Here is a 17135-nt window from a genome sequence, read left to right as displayed (position 1 = left end):
GATAGAATAAGAATCAGAAGGTAATTTACAAATGTAAACCCTTGCTGGCACGAGGTAGAATACGAATCAACAGGTGTCAGAATGCAATTAACAAATGTAAATCTAGTAAGGTTGTGTACCTGGAATACCCAGCCAATGGGAAAAAAGGGCAGGGGAGACAAAGTATAAAAGCTGTAATGGTGTTCCTATAGATGCACTCCTGTTGGCAGGATGCCTGCCATTGTGATCATAAGTTAAACATTTCTTCACCAGATCCTGTCTCCTAAAAGTTATCTCAGACGTTTCTGACATTGTGAAATCTTAGAAGGTATGTCCTTGTTTAGTTTATTGTTACATCTAACTATTTTGAATGTAGGTTACGGGATGTAAAACACAGTTAAGATGTATTATTTCTCTGAGGTATGCACTAGATTGGTTTTTGGTGTGACAAACTTGGCCAGATAATAAAGGTGACACATTTAGAATTAATTGGGTACATGGGAAAACTGATCTTATGCAACTGTTGATGAAAGTGAAGTCTGACAAATAAATCAATCTAAGCTGCAACTGAAACCAGAACAAGTATTGGGAGTTTTGATGTGTTTTCTAAGAATTAGATTTCACTTGTGCAAGCAATTAACAAAAATAGATGTGAGCAGCATTATCAAACCCTTACCAAAATTAGCCACTAAAATAACCGGATTAAAAATATCCAGTGCTTTCATTTTATTTATTTATTTATTTATAGTCCTGGTGATCTGTGGTCTATGTGTGATCTCTGGTCATAGTTGTGGACTCTTTCTAATAAGGGAAGAGATGGGGCAATCGCTCTTACGTTTAAAGAAGGACTCGCTCTAATAACTGACGTTACAGTGATCGCCAGGATACCCGCGCCGCAGCGCCCAGCAAAGCCCAAGGCAGAGGGCATAGCAGCACAGTAAAATGAACTCTGAAGGCATTTTTTCCTCAGAAATGTGTTTCAAACCAGCCTGGCCGCCGATTCCCGCACGCACACGGGCGCCCCACAGAGCCGGACGGGAGTGGGCAGAGGGAGGTGTGCGTGTGCCCGCGCCCGGTCACGTGACGCACACCCATGCCCGCGCGCGAGGCGGGGGCCGTGGCGTGACCCACTCCCGCGCTCCCCCTACTCCTTCCGGGTTGTCCCCCCGTCCCGTCCCGTCCCGTCCCGCTTCGCTCCGCTCCTCCCCCGCTCCACCTCCTCCGGTCCCGCCACGCCGCCTTACTCCAAGGTCGGTCAGTGCCACGGCGGGGCCGGCGCCGGCGGCACGGCCGGTGGGTGCGGTGCGGTGTGGCGGGGCTAGGGCCGGGAGCTCCGCGGCGGGAGCTCCGCTTTGTTCCCGCGAGGAGCGCGGGCGGGGTGGGGGCGGCAGGAGCGGGGAGAAGGCGGTGACTGGCGGCCCGGGGCTGCTCGGGAGCGCGCCTTGCGCGGGAGCCGTGACCGCAGCGGGAGCGAGCGGCTGGCTCAAGGTCAGCCGGGGGCCACCGGCTGTAAATACCGGCGGGAGAGCTCTGATGCGGGCGTCGGGACGGCTCGATGGTGCCTCGCTGTCTGGCGGGCGGTGGGTTTGGGAGCGAAGCGCCCTTCCCGGTTCTGTCCGGGTCCGCTGGCTGTGCCCTTCCCAGCCCCGGTTCCTGAGGCTCAGGCGGGGGCCAGTCTTGGTCTGAGTTCCGGGGGCAGTCGGGGCTCCTTGTTTAGGAGCGATGGTCTGAAGAGAATGCGGTACTGAGCCGTGGCATGCCAACATGTAGGTCAGCTTGCAAGGTCAGCTCTGTCGTGTCCTTGTTTAATTTGGTAGTTGTATTCGCTCCCTCCTCCCCTCTGTTTTACTGTGTTACCACACTTAGAAAAAGTGGATTTTGTGTTCCAACTGGAAAGAAAAGGTAGAAAAAAATGACTGCTTTATGGGGTGAGTGGCAGTCAACCAAGCTTCAGCTGCTGAGTTTACATACCTTCTGTCTCCTGTCATCAGTAACTGTTGCTTTGTTTCCACGCGCACAGCAGGGATTCCATACGTGGCAAGGACTCAGCTTGGAGGTCGGGTCGACATGGCGAGCCTTCTGCGCGTTGCTGTCAGCGGGTGCTCTGTGCCTGTGCTTGGTGTGCTACCACCCAAGGTGCACTCCGCAAAGATGCTGTGTTTGCGAATGTTTAGAACCCACCAGGTACTCAGGTCTCAGCCCACTCCGAAGCCAGGTAAATCCCTTTGACTGCTGCGAGTTATTTCTTGTCTTAAAATTCAAAGTAGCTTGATTGTTTTTTTCTTTCAGACATGTTAGCACATAAAAATTTTTAAGAGGACGCCCTTAAATCTTGTCAGTTTCTGGCTGTGTAGTTTTATGCTAGTTTACAGGGCTTTACACAGAGTGTGTTGTTCTTTGTTATGAATGCTGTGGATCCAAATACTCTTCAGAGGTAGGTAGTCCCAGCTTCTACTGGTGCTTACTGTGCTTGAGGGGAAGCATTTAAACAATGTATTTCTTTGTTACAAGCCTGGGTTCCCCATGGGTTTTGGCGGTGCAGCTCCTTGTGTCCACGTAGGGGGAAGTACATGCTTCTCAAGGGGAGTATCTGAAAGTGTGACATCATGCAGATGTAGTTACAATGTCTTTAAAAAATCTTGACTTTTTTTCAGGAAGCTGCTTTATGTTGACATATTCTGACAAATTTCTGATGTGTGTCTTTATGGATAGGGTTTGTTGGTATGTAGTCCTTGATTCTAGTTTTTGATATGAGCCTGAAAATCTTTCCCTCCCCACCCCACCTCTCCCCATCCTACACTGTGCGTAATCTGAGAACTAAAATACTGGAGATTATATAAAGCTGCTTTAATTATATTTTTGACCACTGCATAGGACACGTGTCTCTGAAAGAAAATAGAGACCCTGCTTCAGTGCTGGTCCAGGGACCTTCTCAGTCTGAGCCAGATAAGGTGGAGAGTTAGGCTGATTGCACATAGAATGCACAGTAGGTACCACATTAACAGATCTTTTGGAGGCATAGGAAAGTAGAGATATGTCTAGTCTGACAACACAGGCTGTAAGAAAAAAAAACAGAGAACTCATAATTATAACATTTGGTGTTGTGTTTTGGATCCTTTTAAATCAATGGCCTGGCGTTTGGGGCTTCTGAATAAGTGTGTTGAGAGAAGTTTGTTTATTCTGACAACTCCAGATAATCAGTATTACATAGGTTTTTATTAAAGTTGCGTGGTGAATTTTTTTTCCTCTGACTGACAGCATAGGAATCGAGTCTGTCAAAGTTTTTATATCCCATTAATTTGTGATGCTCCACTTTTTTTTTCCCCCTGTATTCGGTATTTAAATCTGAGAGATGTCCGTCTATCTTGACGTTGTAAATCATCCCTTGGTTGAGCGTATTAACCTGGGACATAGGGAATGAGGTTCAAAGTTCTTTCTCAAATGTCCCAGGTAAGAGCTCTTGTTTTGTCATGGCTTTGGCCAAAGTTTTGTCATGAAACTGAAAGATCTCTTCAGTTTTTTGTGTGTTTTTCTCTTCTTTCTAGATTTTCTTTCTAATATTTTCTTTCTAGATTTCATAAAATAGAAAAATCTCAATGTTGTAACTCAAAAACTCCCAGTGCTGTCATTTTTGACCTCTTGTAGAAGCCTCTGTTAAGTACTGTTTATAATATTTCAGTGCAGTTGTTTAAAGCTAAGGATTATGAGGGTTGATAAGTCTTCTGGTTGATAATTAAATTCTCCTTATGTTTCGTTTTGGTAACATGAGATTTCTCATTCAGTAGAGGACAAATCAAGGATAAAGCAGTAATTGAATGACAAATGACCAACAGTAATGTAGCCTATGTAAACTTCTACATGCTTTTAAAACCAACTTAACAGCATATAAAATAACTACATTTCTTTCTTAGTTTTAGAAATTACATTTGCTTAAACTGACGCTTGGGGAAAATTGCTGTAACATTAAGTAGAATAAGTTTTTGTAATAGAATAGTACTACTGTAATTCTTATTGAGCCTGTAGCTATTAATTCCAGTCTTTCAGGTAAGCTTTCATTTTGTCCTGTCCTTATATACAGGAATAACAGCTGCCTGTGGGATGAAGAAGTACGGAGTCAGTTGAGTAGTAAATCTGGAGAATGGATGTGTTTCTTATTGTTATTTACTTTGCTACTATTTTCTTTCTTTTTTGGAAACATAGGAATTTTAATGCAGGAGTAAGCAAGTATTCCAGTAGCCTATGTCAACCAGTTGCCAGCATCAAATGCATCAGAAACAGATGCAGAACTTTTCCAAGCTCTGGTAATAGGTGCTTATGGAGTAATTGGCTCTGAGATTTCTTATACTTCCAGATTGGTTTGTCCACAAATTTCTGATTTTCACCCTGTCTATCTTGGGATTGTCCTTTTTATTTTGATGTTTCGTTCTTAAAATTTTCTATTTTCTCTAAATCTTATAGATCTTTTTAACTCACAACAGTTCATTGTTAATTCTATAGCTAAGCTGCACATTATTCATAAGCCATATACGTTCTCCTGACTTTTTTTAAATCTGGATACTTGTGTAAGAACAGGGCTCAAGTGTTTGTTTAATCTTCTGTATCGTTCTTTTTTTTTTTTTTTTTGCCTACATCATATTGCTGTTCTTCGGAATTTGTCCTCATCTTCAGAACAGGTGAGATGGTTTGTTTAAAGCTGATGGGGGAGTAACTTAACAATTAGGCAGGTTTCACGTACTGTTTTTCTATCCCAGAAAATGTATCACATTTCTCCTTTCTCTTTCCTTTGGGTCAGTTACTGGTATTTGTTGATCCTGTTTTCCTCATGCTACTTCCTGAAATCAGGTTATGAAGATTAAAAAAAAAAAAAAATTAAATGTATTTTTTTTTTTATCTTTCTTCATAAAATATTCTGAACTTCCTTGGCAGTCTTAATTTAGGATCTTCTTTGAACACTCAATTTGGATATGGAATCTAAGTGGAGAAGATTATTTTACAATTCTTTTTAATTGTTTGCCTTCTGAAGCTTGGACATGTATATTTTATTCACCCACTGTTTGAATCTATGCTTTGCACCTCTCCTCTTTACTCAATGGAGATTATATTGAGGGGGTGAGAAAACATAGTAATTAAAATGACTTACTTAAAATTAGTATTCTTGTTAATTTTTTAAAATTCTATTACATATGTAGGATACTAAGATTCTAAGGCCAGTGAAAGTTAATGGTTCTACCTTTGAAATTGACAAAATCCTTTTTGTATAGATTCTTTGTATGAGGAAAAGTACTATGCTTCTCTTACTCAATTAACACTTCCATAATTTTCATGGGACTCAAAAATTGGTCAAGGAATGTGTAACTCCATAGTTTTTAAAAAATGCTACAGAAGTCATAAAGCAGTAAGTTACTAAAACATAAGTGGTTCTTAAAAAGATTATCTTAAAAAGATTAGAAACTTGGAAGCTTAGCTTGTTCAGCTTTAAGCCCCTGACAGAGAGGTAACATGTACTTTCTTGAGATGAAAACCAAATCAAGGTCCTAAGTTTATAATTCCAGATTTCAGCCTTTTGAAACTAAATGAAACGACGGAATTCAACAAGCCAAATCTGTGTTCTTTATTGCTAGTTTAGGTTCCTTCAAATATATTATTTGTCTTATCCTCACCTGAAGTTCTAACCACAGATCTTTGCTTTGCAGTTGTAGACATCTGTTCCTTTTTGGTTTTCAATGATGTAGTAGATCAGAGGAATCTCTTTGGAAAGTGTCCCATTCCTTCTCTAGATAAGATGAACTGACATCTGTTTGGTTCACTTTTCACATGGGTTCTGGTTGCTAGATATTTTAGTAGTGAGACAGAGAAGAAAATGAGATAGAAGAATGAAGCTTATTGAATGTTTATCTCTGAAACCATTGGAGGAAGCTACAGCCTTCAGTGATGGTCTGTGATCTGCTTAGTGTAGAGGGTTCAAAAGTTTTTGCTGTGAAAAATCTTTACCTGTCTTTATTGGATGCAACACATCCTAATGTGAAGGAAGGAAATGATGAAACAATTTGGCACATAATATGCGTGTCCCATCCTTCCGAGCCTTTTTCTCTTCTGCTCTGCTATTCTGCACAAAAACAAGTGAACAAAAAGAGGATGTAATTACTAGTTTTCATTCAACCATAGCCTTAGCTAAGAAGTACATACACACATTTTTTTAGAAGTGTATAAGCTTTCATTAAATGTCTGTGTGCCTTTAAATTTACAATCGTCCTTCTGCTCTCTGTATGCTGTGGTTTATTTCTTCCTCCATATGTATTTGTTCACTGAAACTTAAGAAAGGAGAAAGGGAAGATAGCAGTTTATATTTTCTTAGTTTCTCTTGAAGAGCTTTTTGCCTCTGTCCTATTTATTTTCTGAAATGATGATTTTCCTATGTTATAACAAATTTCAGTTGTTTCAGTTTCAGTTCTGCATTTAAAAGATGAGAACTCGCTTTCATTGAGACGATTTAGTGAAAATCGTAAGCTGGGCTTTAATTGTCGAATGCTGTGGAAAAGATGAGGGAAAAATTCTCTTCAAATGACCAGAGTAATTTGTAGGATTGACAGCACTGGTTACTGTAGCTTTCAGGTGGCTAGTGACACAGAGATTGGGTGGCACCTTGTTGCATTATGATGTTCGGATGTGTGTGCTGGCGTCTTTGCTGAGCATTGCTGTCACTTTGGGTCTTTTGCTTAAAATGTGTGTTATCAATTACTATGACTTTTGTTCCTTTAAAGCTTATTCTTTCAGTTCAGTTTGCCTTGTAATTTAAATAATTTTTCTTCACCATACTATAGATAAATAGTATAATAAATATCAAAACTCATGTCATTGAAATATTTACCATTTTATTCATTTAATTTAAAGGGAAAAGTAAAGTAAAAAAAATAAAAATAGGAAGTAAAGTAGTTTGTTGTATGGTTATCTTTCAGGGGTTAGTCCTGTTGGTTGTATTCAGTTGTTAATTTTTTTCCTAATGGATGAGAAATACAGAGAATTGCTAGACTTACTTTGATAACCCTGTATTTTCAGTGTTATAAATTGTTGCTATCTTGAGAATTTTTAACTACTGAAATTCTTAGATTAAACTTGAAGCACCTTGCAGTCCTACTTGTAGGTTTAGAATCAGAAACATCTAATTAATTAATTTCTTCAAGGTTCTCAACGTATGAAGTAGTTTTGGTTTTTGTATTGCTTGTTTCAACCTCAAACAAAAAAAAACCCAAACAACAACAACAAAAAAAACAAAACAAAGAGCAGGCCTTAATAAAATGTGCAACATGTTACTTACTAGTCTGGTACTGTTTATATGACAAAGTGCAGAGTATTGGTGGCCAATTTAAAAGCATATTTGTAATTTGAGTCTTCTTGTATGCTTGTTTGACTTTTAACAGGAGTGCCTGCTTAGGTTTCTAAAACTGATATGTATTGATATGTATTGGCTGTAGGCCTTTTTTGTATAAATCTCAGAATATAGATTTAAATTCTGCAGAGCTGTTGGTGAAAGCTGTTACTTAATAGGTCCTGGGTGCATGCTATTTAGAGTAACAAAAGCATGTGGCAATGCGATATCTGATTATCCTGCCTAAGACTGTATTTATAATGTATTTAAACCACTGATGGGATCAGAATAGTCTAACTGTCAAGAGGAAGAGTACAAATTGTTCATGAGCAAAGTTAGATGTTTGCAATTTGAAACCTTAAGCTAAAATCAATAAATGGAGGCTTCTGCAGTTTTCTGTTCTTATTTAGAAAAATTGAAAGAGCATTAAACAAAGAGATAACATTGAAGAGACCTGCAATTCAGCAAACCAGTAGGCTGTTATTTCGTGGTTCTTCAGCTACTGCTAAATTCACGTTTTTAATCTTCTGTAGCAACTTTTGGAGTTGTACATCAGTATAACTGTGTCTTTCAGTGATCTTTTGTGCTATGTATGTCACATTTGTTAATAATGACCTAACACAACTGAAATCTGGTTTTGGTATATGTTTAAAAAAAGTTCAATTAAAAGGCATTTCAGCTGCTGAAACTCATTTGTTTCTTTCTTCACAGCTAAGTTAAAGTGACTACAGAGGTTTTAAATTTGTCTTAGCTCCGTTAGGGTGAGTTATCATCAGGATACCCTATGTTCTGTAATTGTAGAATTGTACGATGTCTGATGGTTCTGAACCACAGTAAACTGTTAGCACTGGTGGATTGTACTTACTGGTACCTGAAATAACAAGGATGTCTAGAAAGTTGGTGTAATTTGAGGAAATGTAAATTGCGCTTCTAGAAAACAATAATTATTTTTTGCCATTCCTGAGGAGTCTGATGGATGGTTGGACTAGATGATGTTGTAGGTCCTTTCCAACCTAATGTATCTATGAATCTATGAGTTAAATGTGGTGCATCTGCATGTCTCTGTACAACACTGAAGAGTGCCATTAATATTAATTCATTCATCTTCAATGCAACTAATACTATCTTATCCTATCCATTCTTGAAGGAATCCCTTATAAACAGCTGACTGTAGGTGTGCCCAAGGAGATATTCGAGAATGAGAAGAGAGTGGCTCTATCACCGGCTGGAGTTCAAGCCTTGATTAAGCAGGGCTTCAATGTTGTGGTGGAGTCTGGTGCTGGAGAAGCCTCCAAATTTTCTGATGACCATTACAGAGAAGTTGGAGCAAAAATTCAGGGGACCAAGGAAGTCTTGGCTTCTGATGTGATTGTAAAAGTAAGTGCTTTGTTTATGTATTTCTTGCATTCTTTTTGTGAAACTTGTCGTTCAAATTTTTCTGATGGCCTTCTGAAAGCTCAGTACATAAGCTCTTTCAAATACTTTTTTTTTTTTTTAATTCTAAGTTCTAGTTTTATTTGACCTCTGTAACTCGCTTGTATGGTTACAATACTAAACTGGCCAACTTCAGCATTGAAAAACTTGTTTTTAGCTTGGGGCATTTATGTTTTACAGAAAAAGGTTACTAGTTCAAGACTAATCAGGCAAGATCCATGCTCCAAAATACTTTTACTCTGAGATTAGCAGCATACAACTGCAAGTTACTCTTCGAAGAGGGTTGCTTAGAGTTTTGGACATGCAGGTGTCTAAGTTTTCTTAATCAGACATCCAACAATCACTCAGAAATTGTGTGTTTTAGAAGTATTTATAACTAGAGTGTCAAGGAATATTGTTGAAAATAAAGCTGTATGAGATGTGTTAGGTTTTGCAGAGTCCTGAGGGGAAAAACAGATCATTTTTAGGCTTCCTTTAAAGCTTCATTTGAAGTTGTACTGTCAGGAACGAATAAGATGTTTCTAAGAGTTTGTGAATAATTCTTTAAAGTAGGTTTGTTTATAAAGAAAAGTGGTAAACTAAACAAAAATAGATCAAGGTGATTATCTGCTGGATTTCATTCTTTAAATTCCCGGTATGTGATAATGCAGTATAAAATATGTGAGTGATTCGCAGCCTGTTGAGCTTAATTTAAGCCTAAATTTAGTCATTTTGTTTGAAAATGGCTGTTTTTTTTAACAGCTGTGTGTAATTGCTGGTTAGAAGCAATGAGATCTTTTTGAAATTGTGTGCTGACTATTATTGCTCTGTCACCCATTTGCCTGGAGGTAATTCTAATAAGTCGTAGAATGGCTTAGGTTGGTGTTGGTGGACCTTAAAGGTCATCTAGTTCACACCCCCTCTCCATGGGCAGGGCTGCCCCCCCCCCCCCCCCCCCTTAATCTGCCCAGGGCCTCAGCCAACCTGGCCTTGAATGCCTCTGGGCAACCAATTCTATCACCTCATCAGTGTCTGACTAAAAAATTTCTTCCTAACATCTAACCTAAATATTCCTTCTTTTAGTTTAAAGCCATACTTCCTTGTCTTATTACTATCAGACTGTGTGAAAAATAAGTTCCCCTCATGCATGTTCCCCTCATGCTCCCCAAAGTGCTGGAAGGCTGCAGTGAGCTCTCCCTTGAGGCTTCTCCAAGCTAGACTCTGTCAGCCTTTCTTTGTAGGAGAGATGCTCCAACCCTCTGATAATCTTTCTGGCCGTCCTCTAGATCCCCTGCAAGTGTGCTGCATCTTTCCTGTACCGAAGACCCTAGACTTGGATGCAGTACTCCAGATGGGGCCTCACAAGGACAGAGCAGATAGGGACAATCACTTTGCTCTCCCTGCTACCCAGCCCTCTTGATGCAGGCCTGGATACAGTTGGCCTTCTGGGCTGCAAGAGCTCATTGCTGGCTCACGTCCAGCTTTTAGTCCATCAGGACCCTCAGTCCTTCTCTTCAGCACTTTTCTCAATGAGGCGTTCTCCCAGTCTCGACTCATATCTGGAATTGCTTTGTTAAATTTCATTCAATTCTCATGTTCTCACTAAATATACTGCACCTAATAAGTGCAGTTATTCAGATTAGTTGTGTAAACAGCATTTGATATACTCCTTTCTTGTGTACACTGTGGATAGGAATGAACAAACTGCAGGCTAGGAGAAAGAAAGTGAATTGTGCACTGATTTATTTTCACTGGGTAATTTGGAAACTTCTTTCTTTCTTCAGGTGAGGGCTCCTATGCACAATCCAACCTTAGGTGTACATGAGGCAGACCTTTTTAAGACAGCACCTACCCTGATCAGTTTTATCTACCCAGCACAAAATCCAGACCTCCTGAAAAAACTTGCAGAGAAAAAAACTACTGTATTGGCTATGGATCAAGTTCCACGGGTCACCATTGCTCAGGGATATGATGCACTTAGCTCCATGGCAAACATTGCTGGGTATGAAACTTAACTTGTTATTGTTGTTGTTATAGTTGTTAATAAAGACATAATTACAGAACGATGTGTATTTTCAGGTAACTCTACTGATGTTAACTTGGTATCCAGTCACCCATTCCAGGACGGCTATAAAAGCAGATGAGATGAAAGAAATAGCAAGGTTAAGCACGTTGCCCTAAGCCATGTATATCCAAAGAGTTAGATTATCTTTTTTTCTGAATGTGTGCTTGTTTGCTTAAGTGAGTTTTCTGCAAAGTTGTAAACTTTTTCATTCTGTGCATGCTGTAGACAAGTGTATGTCCTTCTAATAGCTGTTGTGAATTGAATTGTACTTAGCTTGAGAAAGTACTGAAGTTTGTTCTTCCTTCCTCAACAGTTACAAAGCTGTTGTACTGGCAGCAAATCACTTTGGTCGGTTTTTCACGGGTCAGATCACAGCTGCTGGTAAAGTTCCTCCAGCTAAGGTATGTGCAGATGCTGTACCAGAAGAATAAGCAAGTTTCTAACACGGTTAACTACTGAAAACTGTGAAAGGCTTTGTTCCTGCTTTCAGACTAACTGTAGAAACTTCAGAAACCTGTGTTACTATTTCCATATATGTTTTTGTTGACTGATTGTAGTATTTTTTTCTTTTTTTTTTTGCGGGGAAAAGATAAAATAATTCAGATTTTATTTGTTTGCTTAGTTTTAAACTTCAGACTAGATGTACACAGATTTGGTTTTTTTAACAGATTGGGAAAGGCAAGGAAGCAGTTAGGAGAAATCAGATGTTGGGTTTTTGTTATGTGCTGTTTGCTTGAATTCCAGTTTTGTCAGAATTGCAGGTAAATTGTGGGATGAAAAGACATGAAATTAAAAGGTTAAAAAGAAAGATGGGGAGGGGTGAGGGGTAAATATGTATCTGGTTACATGAATTATTAGCCACGAATGAATAAGGGAGAGCTTCCAGATAAATGAAGCTAGGAGTTAAATCTTTTAAACTGTTAGGTTTACAGGGCAACTTTACTTGAAGCAGTTCTGGGTTCTGTGTCTTCAGGAAAATTCTTGCAATGACTTTGTGTAATGGGGTTTATCTGCTGTTGTGAAAGTGGCACAGTGTTACTACTTTTCTAACCATCTCTACTTCTAGCCTTCTAGCTTATGTTTTCATCTGAATGATGTTGTCAATCTAGGTCTTGATCATTGGTGGAGGAGTTGCTGGGCTGGCTTCTGCAGGAGCAGCTAAATCGATGGGTGCAGTGGTTCGTGGTTTTGATACGAGGTGGGTGTGTGAAAAAGTAATAGCAATCTAAAATTATTTAAAGTATATTGAAGTGGTATTAAGGGGAAGCACTTGTTCTGCATTGAATCACAGTTCCCTTTCTAACATTTTATATTCCTTCATTGTTTCTTAATCTTTATATTCCCCCAAAGAGCAAAGCTTTCAGAGATCTCATTAAATCATTCAGAACCTTATGAATCAAAAGTTGCTGCTTTACAAAATCAGCGGGGGCAGTGCCTTTGTCCATAGTTTCACATCTTCGTTCCTGTGAGGACAGGGAAAAGGAAAAAAAAAAAAAAAAAGAATTTGCATGCTGCCATTTATAGATTGCTTTGGTAACAGGTTCATAGCTATGTACTGTTACTCACTTCTACTCTCCTCATCCCAGAGACGACTTTTATACTGAGATAAGCTTTGCTGAAGGAAAGAAAGAAGTTATTTTATAGAATCATAGAATTGCTTGGATTGGAAGGGAATTTAGTTCTGCCCACGGCTATGGGCAGGGCTGCCACCCACTACTTGAGGCTGCCCAGGGCCAAATCTAACCTAGCCTTGAACACTGCAAGGGATGGGACATCTGCAGCTTCTCTGGGCAACTTGTTCCAATGCCTCACCACCCTCCAAGGGGAGGGAAAAGTAAATAAAAAAAAAAAAAAACAAAAAGAAGAAAAGTGCTCTCTAATATCTAACCTAAATCTTTCTTTTAGTTTAAAAATGTTCCTTCTTTTTCTGTCATAATCAGAATGCATAAAAAGTCAGTCTCCTTTGGGTTTATAAGTTCCCATTGAGTACTGAAAGGCCCCAGTGAAGCTGAAGCTGCCTTTTCTCCAGGCTGAACAAGCCCATCTCCTTCAGCGTCTTGATGTAGGAGAGATGCTTCAGCACTCCAGTTATCTTTGTGGCCTCCTCTGTACCCACTCCAGCAGCTCCATGTCTTTCTTATGCTGGGAGCCCCAGGCCTGGGCACCAGATGATGCCTCACCATCTGCAGAAGAGGACAATCACCTCTCTTTCCCTGCTGGATGCCTCACTTTTGATACTGCCCAGGATTCTGTTGGCCTTATTGGTGCCATAGTATTGGTGCCATAGTATTGGTGCCATAGTATTGGTGCCATAGTATTGGTGCCATACTATTGGTGCCAATAGTTTTTTTTATTGAAACTCAAGATGCAAGAACGGGATCCACAGTTGAAGCTGCTTTAGTTGCTGCTTTCTTAGGGGATATCTTCTTTATGTTCAGAAGTGCTATTTTGTCCTCAGGCTGTTTTTAGAGCAGGCCACAAACATTTTTGGTCTTACTGATACAGGAAATGCAAATGTGTCTAAACTTTATGACCAAGTGGCCTTCTTACATTGTAATTATATGTGCTTAATACTGTATCTGTATTAAAATTATCTGTGTTTGTTTTTATGTGAAGTTGTTTTCTGGTGCTACTTAGATATATCTTACATGAAAAGAGAAAAGTAATATTCCAGATTTATGATGTGCAATATGAATATGCCTTCACTACCATTTGTTGGAAAATCTCCAACAAATATAGATGTATATTATGTCATATGTATACACACACGCACTTACATATATTATAAATTGGAAAGTTTTTCTTAAAAATATAATCAAAATATGTTTAATTTCAAAAATTGTTTAATTCTCTTTTAAAGCATTTTATATACTTTTAGATTGGAATTAAAGAATGTTTGTGTTCACACAGGAATTTAGATATTGTTTTGATATCATGTAATATAATATAAATTACAGATTTAGAGGATAACTGTTACGTACAGTTCTCCCTGTGAAAAACAGACTTGTATTTCCCACTTCACAGATGAAATAGAGAGGCGTAAGCTATGGAGTGTGTGTCACCTATTTTATGCATTTAACTTTGGTTTATAGACCAGTATAATTGAAGCAAGAGAAATGAGTGAGCAGATGTAGTCAACGGTTAAGTTTCCAGCACTGATTCTATTTTTGGAGAACTCTACTGGTAGAACAGAAAGCCTGCCTGTAAGACTGCCTTCGTTCCTCGTCCAAGAGTTGTCATTAGGGATCTAAATTTACTGATGCAAATGTCCTAGAATAAGCTTTAGCTTTCTTGTCTGAAGACTACTACTAAACAGATCAGAGAAGTCATGATGGATTGAGCTACTTTAAAAATGGATCCCTTTTTTATGTAATATGTTGTTTGTTTTTTTTCTCTTCCCTCTCAATTTTTTCTTCTTAGGGCTGCAGCTCTGGAGCAGTTTAAGTCTCTTGGTGCTGAGCCTTTGGAAGTAGACATAAAGGAATCTGGAGAGGGTCAAGGTGGTTATGCTAAAGAAATGTCCAAAGAATTTATAGAAGCAGAAATGAAACTCTTTGCCAAACAGTGCCAAGATGTAGATATTATCATCACTACAGCGCTTATTCCAGGTATGGGAGTGTTACCAAAGTATTACATATTCTCTGTGTGAACATGTACCTTGGCAGCACATGTGTTCCCTAGCTGTCTCACCTTCAGCATTAGAGTAAGGCTTTCAATTTTTCGACGCTCTATCTCTCATGTTATTTGATTTATTAGCTTCAATTCCAGTTATATTGTATTATATCATGTTATTTTGCATTCCAGCATCATATTTAGTAAATTAGGCTTCCTTCTCAGATTGTTGCTGCTGTTTTCTTTTGTTTACCTTTTCCTCTTTCCTGGGGTGTAGGTCTGTGGTCTGTGGGTACTCCATTAGTCACAGAGCTGGACTGAACCAGCCTGTAAACCACTGACATTTTTGGTGGAAAATGCAGGCAAAAGCTGTCTTGGCCTAGAAAAAGATGTACTTTTAGAATGAATCTCTCTGCACTCACAGAGCTTTTTTTAGAAAGCTTCTCTGTACTGCAGGTGCTGTATTGAAAACAAGGACTTGAGGTCCAGATGGGCTGCCAGTATTCTGGTATATCTGTAAACCTTTTGGGTGCTGCCAGCTTGCTTCAGTAAAGAGGAAAAAAAATGTTTTTGCTTTCTCTTGTAAAACTGCTTCTAGAGGGAGCTGCTAATTTTACAGAACTTGTGATTTTTAAACAGGCTTCCAGTTTCTCCCTTGAATCCTTTGTGTTTTTTTAATGGTCACTATCATGTTGTCTGTCTCCATGAATGTACTCCTCATCCGTATCTCTGTATAATATTTTGAGGAAACATTCCGCAAAGCCAAAAAATGTGGCAGAGAGTATGGAGGGACTTGGGAGAGACTTTAGAGAAATGAGCGTCACTGGTGTCGTGGAACTTCACTCTTGAACGCCTGCAAGATCGTGAGAACCTAAGCAGATACTTAAGATAGTTGTTGCAGCTCAGGCAGATCTGAAGAGGCACAAATTATTTTGGGTCTGGCTTATGTTTACTGGGACTTATTCAGTACTGTCCCAGGGAAGGAGAGAGTCTCCAAGCCAAAAAGGGGAGTTCCCAAGAGAGAATCTGAACTGAGAGCGGGAATCTCCAGAAAGAGTCTCCTATTCAAGAAACAGTTTCCAAGCCAAAAGAGAGTATCTCTGAGCTGAGATGGACAACCTTCAGGTTTAGAAAGGGAATCTTCTAACTGAGAAACAGAATCTCCAGGCTGAGAAGGAAAGTCTCCAATCTAAGAGAAAGAATCTCCAGTCTGGTGAGACACCCTTCAAAGCGAGTGAGACACCTTCCGAACCCACGAGACTCCCTCCAATCTTAAGCTAAGCAGACTCCAAACAGAATGACGCAGCTCCAAACTGAGCTGGAGTGAAAGAGCCTCGAAACTGAGCATCCTGATCAATCACAAGAAGCAGCAGAATCGATGTGAGTTGCCCCTATAAGAAGATGGAAATTGAAATGAACATCACTTCATTTAAAACACAAGAGGAAAAAGATACCATAAATGAAGAGGAGAAAATAGAGGAGGAAGATCCAGGGTAGTGGCTCCTATTTCCAGGGGAGGAGCCCTCAACAAGATCATGGTTGCTGATGTCAAGGAGGGCTAAAAGAGAAGAAAATGAGGAGGACATTGTCACCATTACTACTCGACCTCTAAAAATAGCTGAATGGGTAAAAGAATTACAAGATAGATCAACCAAGGAAGACTCCTCCAAAAAGGTGATTGCTTCAGTTGCTGCAGGACTTAGCAAAAGCTGTAAGGATCCTGATCATGTCTCACAGGGGGTTCCCTGCCCCCAACTGGTGGGGGGGAAAGGGATAATAGAGTGTATTGGACGGTGTGGATTTGATGGCCTGGCACATCAGAACCACAGAAATAAGAGGAAGTGATGGACACTGGCACACAGTGGACTCTAGTGCCTTTGAGTCATGAAGGGTCAGAATCAATTTATATGTCTGAGATGAATGGAGATTCCTAAGAGTTGACAGTGTTGGAGGCTGAAATAAGCCTTGCTGGTAAAGACTGGCAAAAACATCCTATTGTGACTGGCACAGGGACTTTGTGTATACTTAGTATTAATTACCTCAGAAGGGGGTATTTTAAGGATTCCAAGGGATATCGATGGGCCTTTAGAATAGCTGCTTTAGATACAGAAGATGTTAAGCAGCTGTCAGTTTTGCCTGGCCTATCAGAAGATCTGTCTGTTGTGGATCTGTTCCAAGTGAAAGAGCAACAGGTACTCATTGCTACAAAAATGGTGTGGAGGTGGCAGTTCTGCACTAACTGGGATTCCGTGCTCCCCATTCATAAGCTGATTCATCATCTAGAGAGCCAGGGAGTGATCAGCAAAACTCACTCACCTTTTAACAGCCCCACATGGCCGGTGCATAAAACCAGTGGAAAGTAGAAGCTGATGGTAGACTACTGGGTCCTGAATAAAGTCACATTCCCACTGAGTGCTACTGTACCAGACATGCTGGAACTCCAGTATGAACTGGAGTCAAAAGCATCTAAACTGTATGCCACCATTGACATTGTTAATGCCTTTTTCTCAATTGCTTTGGCCACAGAATGTAGGCCACAGTTTGCTTTCACCTGGAGGGATGTTCAGTATACCTGAAACTGCTTGTCCCAGGGGTGGAAACATTGTTCAGTGATTTGCCAGAGTGGTCAGGCACTGGAATGGCCTGCCTAGGGAAGTGGTGGAGTCACTGTCCCTAGAGCTGTTCAAGAAGCGTTTAGAT

At 39.9% G+C, this 17135-nt stretch overlaps 1 protein-coding gene across 3 annotated transcripts in view; it reads left to right on the top strand.

Moving 5' to 3' along the window:
• The first annotated feature begins 1247 nt into the window (after positions 1-1247).
• Positions 1248-17135, top strand: part of NNT (nicotinamide nucleotide transhydrogenase) — a 46104-nt gene continuing 30216 nt past the window's right edge. The window contains exons 1-7 of one of the 3 annotated variants that reach the window (XM_065739927.1): positions 1248-1272; positions 2000-2194; positions 8493-8722; positions 10543-10760; positions 11137-11224; positions 11933-12021; positions 14244-14431. In XM_065739927.1, coding sequence (XP_065595999.1) covers positions 2047-2194; positions 8493-8722; positions 10543-10760; positions 11137-11224; positions 11933-12021; positions 14244-14431 — 961 coding nt within the window. In that variant the 5' untranslated portion in view covers positions 1248-1272; positions 2000-2046. Of the gene's footprint in view, positions 1273-1976; positions 2195-4606; positions 4653-8492; positions 8723-10542; positions 10761-11136; positions 11225-11932; positions 12022-14243; positions 14432-17135 lie in introns of those variants that run through there. The other 2 variants (XM_065739926.1, XM_065739928.1) reach the window with 2 other exon arrangements.

Source organism: Cyrtonyx montezumae, unplaced genomic scaffold (genome assembly GCF_038088225.1).
Source record: "Cyrtonyx montezumae isolate F1298 unplaced genomic scaffold, pur_monq_1.0 scaffold_25, whole genome shotgun sequence".
Lineage (NCBI taxonomy): Eukaryota > Metazoa > Chordata > Aves > Galliformes > Odontophoridae > Cyrtonyx > Cyrtonyx montezumae.
The sequence above is the reverse complement of the archived record's forward strand: the minus strand, read 5'-3'. Positions and strand labels throughout refer to the sequence as shown.